Here is a 16,198-nt window from a genome sequence, read left to right on the forward strand (position 1 = left end):
TTTCCATTACTATAAAACATTGTATTTATGCAAAATCTTATACTTACTGAACATATTTGTACATCATATTTGTGTTAAAGTTATATTTTTAAAATATACAATATGGGATTTTTCATAATTAATAAACCCAATTACTTTAACTATATCATGGAACCTATTAAACTGCTCTTTCGTTATTTACGTGTATAATAACAATTCTAGCTAAAACTCATTGCCTTAATGCATTTACCAGGTTTAAGATGAGGATTGGACGAGATAATGAAGACGCAGTGGCCAAATCGTAAAATGAAGACACAATTATGTCCTATACTTCTGAAGATTTCCCCAGTGACTGTAGTCGCTGCCACTTTCGCAATATTATCAATAATTTTAACAACGGCTGTTCTCTTTCCTGACTTATTCTTTTTTTGCACTTAAAATTAAATAAATAAGACAGCTTTATATTCTACCGCATTTTTTATTTAGTTAATTTTTATTTAATACTAAGGATATGTTTTGTATTACAAAATACGAGCTGTTGGTCCGTTCTACGTACGGAAAATCGAGTAGTCCTTTAAAACTGTATTAGATATGTCCAATCCTAATTCAAGCATAGTTTAAGTAGCTCAAAATTTATTGTAAAGAAAAAAAAACTGCCAAGCTGAATTAAATTGATAAATTGTTATTTTCCCAACCTTTCCTCAAAAAGTCGAGTAGTAAAATAATTTTCATCAACTTTCTCTTGAAGACTCGTGAGCTTCGAATCGTATTCATCAATGGTTAAAGAATCTTACCTATTTCCTATAATCAATGACAAAATCACAGAGTAAATAAACTAACCTCATAGTTCTACGGGATATTTTTATATTCAATCAGCTGTTAGTTATAACAAATAATATTGTACTACAACAAACTAAAGGTTTTAAAGACTGCAAAAAAACAATTGAATTTGTGACAAAAACACTGAATTTTTGCAGCTGTTACGTTAAACAAATTGTATTATACCGAACGCTAAAGTAGAATGTTAGCGTCGGCTCCTGGACTTTTTAAAATTTGAAATTTAATTTCAAAAAACTGAAACCCCAAACTAAAATTATGGCTTCGACATTCCCTAGTTCTCAAAATTATCAAAATCATGAAAATCCGTCTAATGGTTGATTCAGAAAATAATTCACGAAATAAAAACACCCTGTCACGTTTTAATATATATGATGATGATTAAAGTTTTCATCTTGACGATTATTAACATCGTTAGACATTGTATGGTAAAATTAATGTCATAACGAGTTTAATAATTCCGATAATATATTAGCCAAAATAAAGCCACATTAATAAATCCATATCAAATCCAAATCATATCGAAATCAATTATGTATTATTAGGATGTATGAGGGTTTGCCTATGGCTACAGATTATCATTAAAGTATTAATAATCTATCGCTTTAATCCGTATAGATTATGCTTATAGCGCACTTTCCTTTCATAGATTGAAGAAAAAATATCAATTAATTATGCAAATAAAAATCAAAACTGAGATGAAATAAATAATTACAAGTTCACAATCATACAAAATAATTTTTATGACAAATAAGATTGCAATATGAGTAATATAATGCAGAGCCCCAGAAATGCCTCAGGATTAGGTTCTATTCAAAAAATAATTCCTTTACAACCTCGGTTACGATTAGTTACATTAATAGTTAGAATTGATTTTGACTTTGTGTATCTGTAAGATAGCTTAGTTTCGCGTAAATTCCTGACGAGTTTTTCTTATCGATGAATAGGCTATTGCTATGTGCATAAAAATCTGTCCACTTATGTTCTAGATCATCATATTAGTTACATAAAACAATAAGCTAACAACTTTGTTTAAAATATTTTGTTTACTTTGTCTAACAAAATGTTACAATGAATGATGTTATAATTTTCTAGTATAGTAATGTAATAATCTGTCTACATCAATAAAAATGAAATACCACTACAATCAACAAAATTTTTTTTAGCTCGTCCACCAAAATTAATACAAAAAGCATTGTTTTTCGTTTCTAGTATAGTAGTGTAATAATCTTTCTAAATACATAAAAATGCCAGACCTCTTAATTCTATAATGTCAGCTAAACTTAAGTAGACAATATTTTAAATGTCTGCTTTCCTTAATGATGTGTAAAATAAAGATATTTCTATCTGAACTCAACACAAACGATAATCCGCCGTTGATAGAGTTTGATGGAGAGCTTTGCAAGCAATGGCTGATTCTCCTCTTCAGTTTATTCGGTATTCGTTTCAAAATCAACATGTGAATTTTTGTCCCAAGAAGATCCACAAAATGGTTAACATGCCGCCTTAATACAAGTACAAAATGAAAAAAAAAGAAATGCCTTTAAAATGAGTTATTCTGACTTGATCCAAGATAATATTGGTATTTATTTGTATATTTCCTACTAAATGTATTAGCTACTAAATGTATATTTCCAGATACTCTTCATTATTTATCTAAATACAAAATTAATTCTTGATATTTTTAATGAATTAAACGTCGCTTCATATTTGTGGTTCCATTACGGAGTAAAATTTATTTCAATTGAATTTTCTTTTATACATACCCTTATTAAAGGTGACAAAGTTTAGATGAAAAACATGCCTATAACATAGGTATTTGAGTATTATGCTTCTTTGTATCTATATCCAAAGGTGACATGTGTGTAAGTATTTTTTTTTAATTGGGCCCCTATACAATTTATTTTTAACGATTTAAATTTATAAGTTTTAAATATAAAGAAAAAAATTTTTTTCTCGTCCATGGGCTACATGGATGTGTTTATTTGTAAAACTTATCAAACAGACTACGTTTGACCTGGTTTTTATATATATTACAAGGTAATTTAAGTGACTTGCTTATAATAATAAATTACGTACATATTTAATTAGATTTTTAAGATCAAATACCATATATGTAGGCAGTCATGCCGAAACGTTAATCGTATAATCGTTTATTTCCTATTTAAGTTGGTCCTTATGCTGAAAACCTTCTTTGTGTTTATATGTATGTTTATATGTATATGTTTTTAGTGCATCAACTACGTCAAAAAATCAATTAATTTTAAAGCAAGATATGAATAAATAAGTCAAATTGTTTTATTGTAAAACAAATGGTTTGACTTAACCTAAAACAATACTGTATTACGGAGTATGTAGTATAAGTAGAGTAATTTATTTTGGATTGACAATAGAAGTCCATTAAAGTTTATTATTGCATGTATACAAATAAATTAAATCGATACTATAGGATAGAAAATACTACACATGTTGCTAGTATTTACAAGAAACTAGAGGAATTTACATTGACTGTAAAAGGGGAAATCTTTAAAGGTAGATAAATAGTTTGAGAATAAGTAGAAAATAATTGTGCCTTCTTTTAGTAGGGAGTCACACTATATTTATTGTTGAGTTGTTCTTTTTCAGATGAATAATTAGGTAATTAAAAATGCTAAAACTCTACCTACAAATTCAAAACAAAAACTATCTGGTATACAATGTTGATTAAAGTAATCGCATTATGAAACGTAATATAGTGTTATTTTAGTAACGTGCACAGTATTTTAACCTTATTTCTCTAACTATAAATTAATGTGATAAATGCTAATTAAAAATAAAGTATTTGCTCATAAAATGTCAATATTCATGTCAAAAATGCTTCCGTTATTGATTGAAACGATACTGTGACTTTGCAAATAGAACGTTAAGGGTAATAATTAGCAAATTTAAATAAAAACCTCATGATACAAACTGCACCAGTAAACTAGTATTGGGACCCGTTAGTCACAGCTGTTTGCTAAGCAAGCGTAAAATATACGCTTAACTGTTTGTTGGAGGAGACGAAAAATGCAAGTATTTTTTGTATGGAATATTTTAAAAAAATTCTAGTAAATTTTTAATATTTTTCCTCGTAGCAAGAGGAAAAAAAGAAATATTAAATGACTCACGTGCAATGTATTATTGTGGTTATTTTTAATTGAAGTGGGTGCTCATTATGCAACGGAAATTATCGGATATGTGAGAGCTTGCTGTATAAGCCTCATGGTACATACTAAGTTGTTAATTTCCTTTCTAATTTAGTAAGATCTTTTTAATACTGTACAACATAAATAAATTTAAACGACTGCACAAATATGTTTCAAAAGGTAACTCTACACGATAAAAGTTACTAAAGATCGTGCATTGGTGAAAACTCATCTAAAAATATATAATATACAGACTTTTCCATTTTCACCCTCTGCTTTAAATAAGGCCCATATTATTATTTTTATTTTAAATTTATTTTTATGCTTATTTTTAAGCTATTTTAATTTATAATGGGATTCTGCACATCTACAGGATAATATCTTTCTAACAGTATGCGTATATTTTCGCAGCGATGCACCCGACCAAAATATGTAATGTAAAGACTTATCTATTTTCACCCCAATCTGTAAATGAAACATGTGATTGCAATTTCTTCTATTAGTTTTTATTTTCTGTTTATATTTTGTTGTTATTTTGTCACCAGCATGACGACCCATAAGGTCCATATTAACTTTCTAATTTTTAAATTAATTGGTTGTGCTTGTTTTTGAGCCTATTTCAATTTATAAAGGGATTCTGCACAACTACAGGAAAATATCTTTATAACAGTATACGTAGATTGTCCCTGCTATGCAATCGAACAGAGAAAAAAGGTTTTTAGCTTGCCTATTAATATATAGGATAGTAAGTTTGTTATTCTTCCACGTGTTGTAAATACTAATTGTATGCAAATCACAAATTATAAATGAGGAACTTATATTTTTCAAATTTACACATTAGTAATGATTGCAATGGTTTTCGAAGAGAAAATTCGTACTTTGTTACTTACATTCTATTTTATAAAGTTTTTATAAATAATGAAAATTTCACCTCACATTGTAAGTTTAAAATTATACTCTTTTGAGACTAGATAAAACATAAATCGTTTAGTTTACCGTTAAAGTATAAATTCATTGGCAGTGAAGTAGTTCAGGGGGAAAAAACTAAAACCACTACATCCCATTTGGAGTTTAATATTGAACACACATAGTCATAGTAAGAATTTGAGAAAATCAAGAAAAAATACTCAGTCAGTGAAGTTGAAAAATACTTAACATGCCCGACATGGAATGAACTATCCAGAAAATGAGGTTGCGACGTCCTGGCCTTGCTGGGCGGCCGCCCCGAAAACTTCTGCTCCTTTTCCCACCATCTCTGCACCATTCCCTAGGGCATCGGCTCCTGCAAATTGATAAATAAAAATACAACAAAGTTTTGAAGGCTATTTAAGGGTTAGCAGCGTCAATGGTATAAAAATTATCGAAATATATGTGGAGATATCTTCTGCACGATGTAAGCAATGTATGCCTAATACTACCAAAAAATAGTAAGACTTTACAGTCATAAACAATAAAAAAATAAAGAAAGTAAAAGTATGTAAAAACACATCTGTTATAAAATAACATGCCTAATGTATACAGAAATGCATTAATCTGAGTTCTAAAAAAACCTGAATAAAGCGTACAGTTCACAGAATATGTTATTATTTTTGTTTTGAATATTTTTTGATAATTATTTTCATCTGCATTGTATATCAGTTTTCAAAAAGTGTCAATGCTATTTGAACTAAACAAACAATCAAATTATTATCCTAGTATAAACTATTAAGCTTTTTGTTCTTTTTCAAATGCTTTGTCAAGACAAATATAGTGATCATCATTCAACAAACTTTGCCAAATTTTATCTAGCACAAGTTAGTTAATTTATTTTTAGTTTATTACCAAGATCCATTCGAATACAGAGAAAAATGCTGTTTTGTAAGTATCTGGAGTATATTATTTCCTATCCAGGCTTATTCCACTATAAAAGTTTGAATACGATCCTTACAAAATGTTTATATTTCAATGTAGCCTACGTGTAGAACTAAATGTAATAACCTGTCAACACAAAATTTTGGAGAGGCTTCATTTTACATTATGTCTCAATAAAATCAGTATCACTCACATACATCACACACATATTTCGTACGGTTAAATACATTTTTTTGGACCTTTTCCAAAAAAAGTATTTCAAAATGTCAACGGAAAAACTTAAAATTAAATAGTTAAAAATTTAATTATTCTTTTAAGAGAGCGCTTTCTAAAGACTAAGGAGAGGAATGCTATGTTGACAGTTATTTTATTGATAAGTAGTATATTTGATAACCATCCATACAACTATATAAAGAACAAATGCAAAGATAACCAGAACTTTACCTGCTTTAGCACCCTGAGCCCCGTCTGAGGCCATTTTAGCTCCTTGCTCTGCCATCTGCATACCGTTCCCTGCCATGGCAGCCCCCTTCCCGGCAACCTCCATAGCCTTACCCCTTACATCTGCACTGTCTTCATCTGTATAAACATCACATAATTAGCAAAAAAAAAAAACATTACAAACTCATATTTATACGGAGAAATTTATATGGTTGTTATAACATCCAGTGTACATAAAATAGACGTTTTGTAATTTTGTAAACGCAATGTATGTATATTTAAATTTACAGCTATTACGAAATATTCATAAATTTCAGTTATTTAATATTTCGCTGTATTTCAATGACACGTTTGTAAACTCATGAAATGGGTTGTATCTAGCCAATTTAATTTTGTACCTCTTTCCATTTATGATTGTTAGATGACAGACTTATTACATTCAAGCTAAAAGCAAATATTCGTCTTACTTTGTAAACTAACTAATCTTTAGGTGATGACGTAGGTAATTAATTGTTCCAATAACCTTTTTCATGCTCTATGAATGTTTCATCGCCGTTAGACCAACATGTACAACAGTAATAGATAATTCCAAGCTAGAATCATTAACTGGTGAAGAGTGTATTTAACACTTCTATTTTAGAGTTATTGCTTATTTAAAAACTTACAAGAATCATGTGTTAATATACTCTTATTCTATAATTACTTATATAGTACTTTATGTTTTCACTTATATTTTTGTACTAGCAGAGGACCCGTCCTTCGTACGGGATTGGTATATTAGTATAAAATGCTTAGTACTCAAGCTTTGTGTTTGCAATGTGGGAGGACACAGTATAATAAAATTTCCTTCTTCAAATGTACGTCATACTATACTATTACACATCTACCACAGCCATAATGTTAACCTCACTCAAACAATAGAAAAAAATAAATTATTAAAGATTCACAAAATATCCCAAATTATTCGTGAAATTAAAAAAAAAAAACACATAACTGTAAACAGACAGTTCTCATTGCGTATCACAGTTTTTTGTTTCTGCTTAGTTCAAATTAGCTGTTTTCATTAATGAAAAAAAAATAATAGTGCCGCACCCTGTTGATAAATCTAATAACTTTTAATGCTTTTGCATATCATAGAACCAACCATTTTAGTTGAAACGGCTGGCTAAATTCTTTAATTCCATTTAAATATGAGTACTCATAAGGTTAAATGGGAAACTCCAGAGGCACTAGGGCGGAGCCCGAAAGAATTTTCGAGATAAGAATATGCCTTATGTTAATCGGGAATGTGAGCTATCATCATGCCAAATGCCAGCCCAATCCGTTCAGTAATTAATGTGTGATTGAACTTCAAACAAACAAACACACACACTTTCACATTTATAATATTAGTAAGATATGTTAGTTTTTAATATTTTTCTGGTACTTATCATCAAGTTTAATCAATCTTTGATAGTCTCACCGTTGCTCTCATCAGTGCCTCTCTCGACCCTAGAGACCTTCTCCATGTGACGATTGACTGGGCTGCTCTCAACCATCCTCTCAAGAGTTTCCACTTCATTTTGAATTCTCTTAAGTTGTGATTCCCAAGCAATGCTGGATCGCCGAGTCCTTCCCAGTGATGCGATAGGGCCACTTGATGGAAGTTCCATAGAGTTCCTAGAGAGGGCCTCATGGGTATTCCCAGTAAACACTGACATCGCCTCAGAAGGAATTATCAGTAACATTACTGTACTTATCACTGCACTTACTTGGCTGTGCATTATTCTTACGGCCTGAAACAGTGGGTTTCATCCATGTTATTTATATACAAGAATACTTCATTTTACCGTTTGATTTAGTTAAGAGTTTGTAAATAAATTTAATTAAAACTATCAGATAGGTTTTCTCCAATTACAAAATCCTAACTTTTTTACTTTATTACCTTATATATTTTTATTTATACAGGGTGTTTTTTTAAAAACTTGCATCTTTATTTATGTAAAAACCGCAATAGATAGAAATATGCAGTTTGCGGGAATCATCTATTGACGTAGGGGGACCAATTGTTTTGAATTCAACGTTACATTCACATTCCCCCCCTTTCCCCCCCTGCCCCCAACTTAATTTTTTTAAACAGCAAGGTACCCCTTGTGACATATCAAATAAAAGAGCATGAAAAAAGAAAATTTTTGATGAAAAAAAATTGAAAATCGGTTCATAAATTTGTGAGATATTTCCCCCCTCACCCCCCCGGAACTTAATTTTTTTTTGTAAACAAAGTACCCCTTGTGACATATCAAATGAAAGAGCATGAAAAAAGAAAAATTTTGGCGAAATTTATTTTTCATTTGATATGTCACAAGGGCGGGTACCTTGCTATTAAAAAACAAGTTATGGGTTGGGGAAAAGGGGGGTGATTATCTCACAAATTCATGGGCCGATTTTAAATTTTTTTTCACCAAAAATTTTCTTTTTTTATGCTCTTTCATTTGATATGTCACAAGGGGTACTTTGCTATTAAAAAAAAATTAAGTTCCGGGGGGGGTGAGGGGGGGAATATCTCACAAATTTATGAACCGATTTTCAATTTTTTTTCATCAAACATTTTCTTTTTTTATGCTCTTTTATTTGATATGTCACAAGGGGTACCTCGCTATTTAAAAAAAAATAAGTTGGTGGCAGGGGGGGAAAGGGGGGGAATGTGAATGTAACGTTGAATTCAAAACAATTGGTCCCCCTACGTCAATAGATGATTCCCGCAAACTGCATATTTCTATCTATTGCGGTTTTTACATAAATAAAGATGCAAGTTTTTAAAAAAACACCCATATGATTTTAAGAATCCTCAGCTGTTGAACCATTAGGGAAGGGATTGATTGCTTCCTCTACAAAACACCTACATTTGAAACGGAGTATATTTTTTAAGTTATTGACACACATACTTTAGGCATGAAACTACGGGACAAAAGGAATTACCGATTAAACTAAAATACAGTATAATTGAAGTTATTAAACATCCACAATTATCTTATACCAAGTCGCAGGAGTTTGGAGGAGTACTTCTCATAAGCTTTAGATAAAATGCTCCGTTAATTATTAATTATAAACACTTGTAGTTTGACTGCATCAAATTTTAACTCTAATGAATTCAAATTCCAACAACTAATTAGATTAAATAACAGATTATTGAGAACATTTTTCATCCTGAATGAAACAAATTTTACGATTTTCATTTTCTACAATATTCTAACAGATGTAAACTCACCTTTATCAAACATGAGTTTCGAGCAAAAAATTATTTCTAACTATATAATCTTGCCAGCGCAGTACGGTAAGAAGTAAACACAGTCATCACATAATTTTAATTCTTTAGGGTTAACCTGCTTCCTCAGTAAAAGTCTTCAGTGATAAGATTACGAACGATTATCATAGTGTTATCGTTATCCTTTAATTATGACTAGTTGTTGTATTCGTATAGTACTAAAATAAAACTTACCCCTAAATTTCTAGCGTTAGCACCAGGCATCTGAAAATATACAGTTACCATAAAAATAAATAATTAATTATTCAAAAAGTATAGACACATAACAATAAAAACATGTTTTGCATAGAAAAGACTATTTCAGTATTGTGACATAAAAAATACTTAAAATAAGGTTTTGGGCTATTTCTGTTCGTAACAAAAATATTAACGTTGGTTGTTAATTAAATTCAATTTGAAAGTTCAATAGATAATTTATGAAAAGAGTTAAGCAAACAGTGCGCAAATAGCATAGTTTATTTTATTGTATTACTCTATCAAACCATTGAATCCATTGATAGCTCTATTCTATTCGCATGTTGATATGAAACGTAATATAAACATAAAACGTAACAAAAAAAGTTTTAAAACCGAAAGAAAATAACTAAAATATCAAACCACGATGAAAATAGTAGGTAAAATAGTCTTAATGGATACTTACACTGAGAGAGGCCAAAGCCAAAAATATCGGTAGGTAGCAGATCTTCATGACTATGCAGTGAACTATGCTGCTCTTATATGATGCTGGTAGCTCGCCCAGATGTTTATCTGTGTTGATTTTGATCTTCTCTCACGCCATGTTATTTCCGCTCCTGATCTATCTCAATTGCATCCTGTATATGGTATTGTCACAACAGGATGCTTTGTTAAACATTTTTGAACACATATTAGTGCACATTTTGCACATTAATGATGTGTTAAAAGTTAAAATACCATGTTGCACCTGCGGTTGATATCAAGTTGATAATTAATCTGTTAAATTCTGCACTTATTTTTCCAATTTAAAATTAGGATTTTCCTATTGACATGCTTGTGGTTATGTTCATAAAACCATCAATATTACTGAAACTAAAACATTTAAATTATAATTCTGTCAATGGCATTTAGCATTATATTTTTTGAATAGATATTCACAGTACACATGTATGGTTCACTAATTAAAATTACGCAAGATTAGTTTTGTCTTTTGAATAGGAACAATATACTTCGACAACTAAGAATTCCGAGACATAAATGCCATTAGATTGGTTAAAAAACTGTTAACACCTTCTTCTTAACTTGTAATTCTTATATCAAATACAAACTGTCTCCTTATAAAAAATAGCTTGTAGTTAATGTAAATTTATGAATACAAATCTTTCGTATAAAACATGTGAAGGGAATAGGCACATATCACGACCTAATGCATGTAGTTTAATTAAAAATGTTAACCAAACTTTTTCAAAATATCTTCTTCTGTATGACAAGGGATTTCAACTATAACAACGCGTAAATTAATAGTACCATGGAATAAGTCCTAATATATTCATCCTCTATCTATCCTACATACATAAATTATTAGTATATAATACAGGTAAAACACGGCACACACATGTTCCCTTTCTATTTTATCTCTGACCAAAATAGCGGAAAGGATATTTCGCTCGACGAGTCCCCTACAGATGTGGGGAATGGATTTCCAATGTTTGTTTACGACATCGAGTTTTGAAGCTTAATATTTGTATTACAATTTTCTATTGTATAATATATTTTCCAAATTTGATTAGACAAAATCATCGCCAATGTCTGGGCAACTAAAATGAAAACCGATGATTCATCTGTATTAAACATGAACAATATTTACCACATTGCGGATGGTTGGTAATCCCATGGTATAGTTGATTATAAACGTAGCTGTATTTTATAAAGAACATACGATAAGGATAATCAAAGAAACGTATGCTTTTTTATAAAGATCAATATAATTTCGTTACATTAATTAGTATGTTTGATTGATTTATACACGATAATGGAAGTCTGACTGTAGTGTAAACAGTACATAAATATATCAATTATGAAATGACACTATTCTAAACTAACCCAACCAACTAAACCTGTTGATTATGAAAAAATCTGTTAGTGAATAAACGGAATTGAAATAATAAAAATGTTAGTAGCAAATTAACGGGAAGTTGCCAATTAATTGTTATTGTAGTAATATGGGTTTTTGTTTTCCCCTTTACATACAAATGAAACATATTATTATTTTACAATTTATTTTATAATTTAGTAATGTTACCACTAACAATATTGACATTTTGTATACAGGAGAGAAAAAAAATCATCTGTTGGCATAAATAAATCAACATTGAGACAAAATATGATTTTTTGCATGGCCCTTACTTAAAATATATCGTTCTGACAAATCTTTACTTACTGTTGCCAAGCCTTCAACCTATACTTTCACTTTGACAGACCACTGGAGCAGAAATACACTGAGGAAACGTGGTATTTTGTAAGGAAATATGACCCTAGTACTTTTACGTATATACAGAGAAAAGACAATGACAGTATGATTTAAAATAGTACGTAATTAGTTAGAAATACGTTTTAAAAACTGTAAGTCATCATCAAAATTAACAAATTGCATTTGTGAAAAATAATACCAGACAACTTTATAGATAGAGAGCATACCAGCAGAGCTATAAGTTAAATAGCCTATTTAAAAAAAATATTTTTATTTGCATGTTTAGAAAGATTTATGAAATTTCTAACATTAGAAAACACCCCAAAAATATCTTTATAAACGGAGAGTGCCTCATAGGAAGTTAACTGCCGTTCACATTAAAACGTTAGCTATTGGTTTCACTTTTGTTTGTACGCATTTTGTTTTTTTTTATTATATCTCGAAAACTATCAACTTTTTGTATACTATAGTAAATTATAAAATTGAAGAAGATTAAATTTTCTACAAGAAAAGTGTATAATGTGTTTATTTTGGTTCAACAGATTACGAGTTATAACTTATTTAATTGATATCTTATTAAAATACTCCTTCCGTAAGAAATACAAGTAAATTAGTATGCGAAATGGGGCGAATCCTATCCGCCCAAAGGAAATATAACTGATATTCTGGAAATATTGACAAAATTTCTAGTAATTTGACACTTTAATCATGAAATTTTGTCAAAAATTAAGAGCGAGGGTGAGTGTTTAAAAATGGGATGATTTAAGGTTTTTTTTTTATATTTCCAATAAAAAAACACCAAAACTCGAAATTTTGTTACCTCGCCCTCGCCTTAATTTTGGATCAATTTTAATGATTAAAGTGTCAAATTACTGGAAATTTTGTCAAGATTTCCAGAATATCATTTACATTTCCTTTGGGCGGATAGGATTCGCCCCATTTCGCATACTAATTAACATGTATTTCTTATGGAAGAAGATTTTAATAAGATATCAATTAAATAAGTTATAACTCGTAATCTGTTGAACCAAAATAAACACATTATATACTTTTCTTGTAGAAAATTTAATCTTCTTCAATTTTATAATTTACTATAGTATACAAAAAGTTGATAGTTTTCGAGATATAATCAAAAAACCCAAAATGCGTACCTTTCTCCCCCCCCTTTTTCCCCTTTCCACCCCCTGGCTCACCACCTAGGAGTCAGGACTTTTGGAATGTTAACACCCTAAGCCCCCTGAACAAGTTTTTGAAGGAATTGCTTAGTTACCTGCTCACGCACTCTACACCTCATTCCTTGACTGGACTATAAGCGAATAGAGTATAAAGATAAATTCTAATTTAATGTCTATAGACTTTGACATTGTAGACGTTAAAAGCATTTCCCTATGCTCACTCATATATTATTGCCATAATTGTCTGATAACAATCTTCTTTATTAGTCAGTTAACTAGTTCTCTTTACATTCATAATGTATATAAACATTGTTCCCTTGTATGTTTGCTACAATAATTCATTGCACTGTGGTAAAGTATAATTGAGTAGATACCTTATTTTAACAGCAAAATTGTATGTATAATTTTTATTTAAATGTAGTAATATAATTCAGTGACAAAAACTAACTTGGAGGTAAAATGCGTTTACGCACATTGAGAGGCTCAATGCCTTCTCAGTAGCGCCGGTAGCATCTGTAAATTAATATATGAAATATATATATTTCACGATATTGGTGACAGATTACGTTCTCATTATTAGTCAAACATTTAGAATTTAAATTTTTATTACTTTTTAGGCACTGTAGAAGAACAAATCAATAGAGTCATCCCTTTAATTCTTTGCTCGTATGTTATGAAAAAACTCTCCTGTCATTTTTACTACTAAAAAACAATAACTAAGCTTCATTCAAATCTGTAATTTGTAAATTTGATAGCATAAACCTTTAGCCGTCGTGTTTATGAAGATGTGTTCTTCTAATTAAAACGTTAAATTTATTTATCTACGTGACGTATGTTCTCATTTTAGAATATATTTCGACTTGGTTGAATTACCAAGGACAAAACAAGTATTTACTTAAAATGTAGATACCAAGGTATGTTTTTATATGCATTTGCATTAATGTAAAAATACGATTTCAGACTCAAATTTGTTTCTATGTGTGTAGCTCTGTGTATTTTGTAAAATTTTCGTATGTGTGTATGTATGATTTATGTATGTTTATGTATGTATAATTTATGTTGAAGGATTTTTTGTGTGTTTTTCTTTTTACCAGCTTGTTATGCACGCTGTGTAGGACAAACTAGATTAATGGTGATTGTATCTGACTGTTGGGGTTGCTTAATGATAATTGACTGCAATCAGCTCACGTAATAGCACATTAGTTATCTTATAGCTAATGTTAGTTATAATAAAGTAACTAGAAGCAGTTTAATAATCTTAATTGTTTAGGTGGAGATTTGTTTATTGATATGTAGTTGAGATTCGACTGCTAATGCTCGACATTGTAGTGATCAGTGGAAATATTTTTTTAGGATTTTATAGAAAATAACAGGTAAGTTTGGTGAGTCGGTGGCTCAGTTGGTAGCGTACGGACTTCGGGCCCAAGGCAGTTATGTTGTGGGTTCGGATCCTAGTCACTGCCACAAACATTTTTTCAGTAGTTCACTTTTCTACTGTTCCGGCTCACCCCTTGCTTTGCTGGGTACGTTCCACGCACAAATCTGTAGTCTATGTGGACGGGCAAATTTAAGGGGGCCGCCAATCTAAAAAAAATAAAAAAAACAATGTATTATTATTTCATAGTTTTAGCGGATTTTCAAATTTGGGAATAATCTACTACCGTAAGTCCCATGGTAAGACCTAGACCCAGGACCGATTTCTTTTTTTATGTCTTTAGAAGTCAAAACATGTCATGTTCAAATGATATAGTAAAATCCATTTGGCTTCAGAAGCTTGCTAGATATTTAGACTAAAAATTTTGGAATTTGGTAAAAATTGTAAACAGTATGAACAAGCTCGTGAACAATCATGATTGGCATGTAGAAAGGGGCTTTTAGGGAGGTATTGGTGGGTATTAGTTTTTCCTATTTTGACGCTTGAGACATAGAAGTTTGTACATTTCTTAACACAATACTGTAGAACATAAAATCATATTTGGAAAATTTATTTAATTCATAATGAGTTATTAAAACTTTACTGAAGAAGTTTCCTAAAGGAAAAAAAAAACTTAGGTAGGTACTCATTAAACCTAATGTTTTTTTTAAGGAATTAGGTCTGACATACTTCAGCTGATTATGCAGTGTAAATCCGATCAGTCAAATAAAATTTAATGTCAGAGAACAGAACATTTGCTGTAAGGGTGGTATTTTTCTTTTTTAACCTTTTAAAATAGACATAAATGGAATGTATGAAAGTTTATACATCGCACTTCAACAATATTGGCAAGTCCAGTTTACTTACGTCCTATTTTCTTTTCCGGACCAAAATGGCGGAAGGATATTTCGCTAGACGAGTCACCTCCAGATGTGGAGAATGGGTTTCCAATGCTTGTTTACGACGTCGAATTTCGGAGTACTTTATACTTTATTGCTACTTTATATCGGACTCCTACAGCTTAAGTATTTCAATACCTGAATTATTGAGGATAATTTTATACTTAGAATACTATCGATGTTCCTTTAAAAACAGGAACACACAAAATACCTTCAAAAGATTAAAAATAACATACTGGATAAAAACTTACCAAGGGCTCTAAATAGTTTGAGTGTCATGAAAACATATCTTTTGGCAGGTTTAATCGTTTTTATTTTCTTCTGTGGCAAACTCTTAAAATTTCAGTAAACGGTTTTTAAAATAGTCAACATCAAGTCTTATTCACCTTTTTGTTCTAAAGTTAAAAGTACGTATAAATATTTGACAGATTTTTCGTAAACAAGGTATATAAATAAATTTAAACAAGGATGTTATTGTAACAATAAAGTAATTTTAAAAATAAATACTTCTATAATATTTTTGATTGTAATAAATTATTTGGATACAATTGTATGGTTGTATATACTTTTTTTACTTCCTTTAATACACCTACTTTTAGCGAATTTCCTATATGGGGAATGAGCTATTACGGCAGGTCTCATGGTAAGACCTGATCCTGGGACCGATTTATTTTTTGGGTTTTAGTTTTTTTATTAAATTGAAATGGTA

General features: G+C 30.2%; 1 protein-coding gene across 1 annotated transcript; it reads right to left on the bottom strand.

The window, feature by feature from the left end:
• Window positions 1-5,034: 5,034 nt before the first annotated feature.
• Window positions 5,035-10,323, bottom strand: LOC129004323 (uncharacterized). The gene is made up of 5 exons (XM_054432864.1): window positions 10,217-10,323; window positions 9,751-9,780; window positions 7,735-8,047; window positions 6,276-6,410; window positions 5,035-5,262 (listed from the first exon to the last, which is right to left on the bottom strand). Exons 1-5 carry the CDS (start codon window positions 10,262-10,264, stop codon window positions 5,156-5,158), a joined length of 633 nt encoding a protein of 210 aa, XP_054288839.1. The 5' UTR covers window positions 10,265-10,323; the 3' UTR covers window positions 5,035-5,155.
• Window positions 10,324-16,198: the final 5,875 nt, after the last annotated feature.

This window comes from Macrosteles quadrilineatus, unplaced genomic scaffold (genome assembly GCF_028750875.1).
Source record: "Macrosteles quadrilineatus isolate MER2022 unplaced genomic scaffold, UCM_ALF_1.0 Scaffold_9__3_contigs__length_116548681, whole genome shotgun sequence".
NCBI lineage: Eukaryota > Metazoa > Arthropoda > Insecta > Hemiptera > Cicadellidae > Macrosteles > Macrosteles quadrilineatus.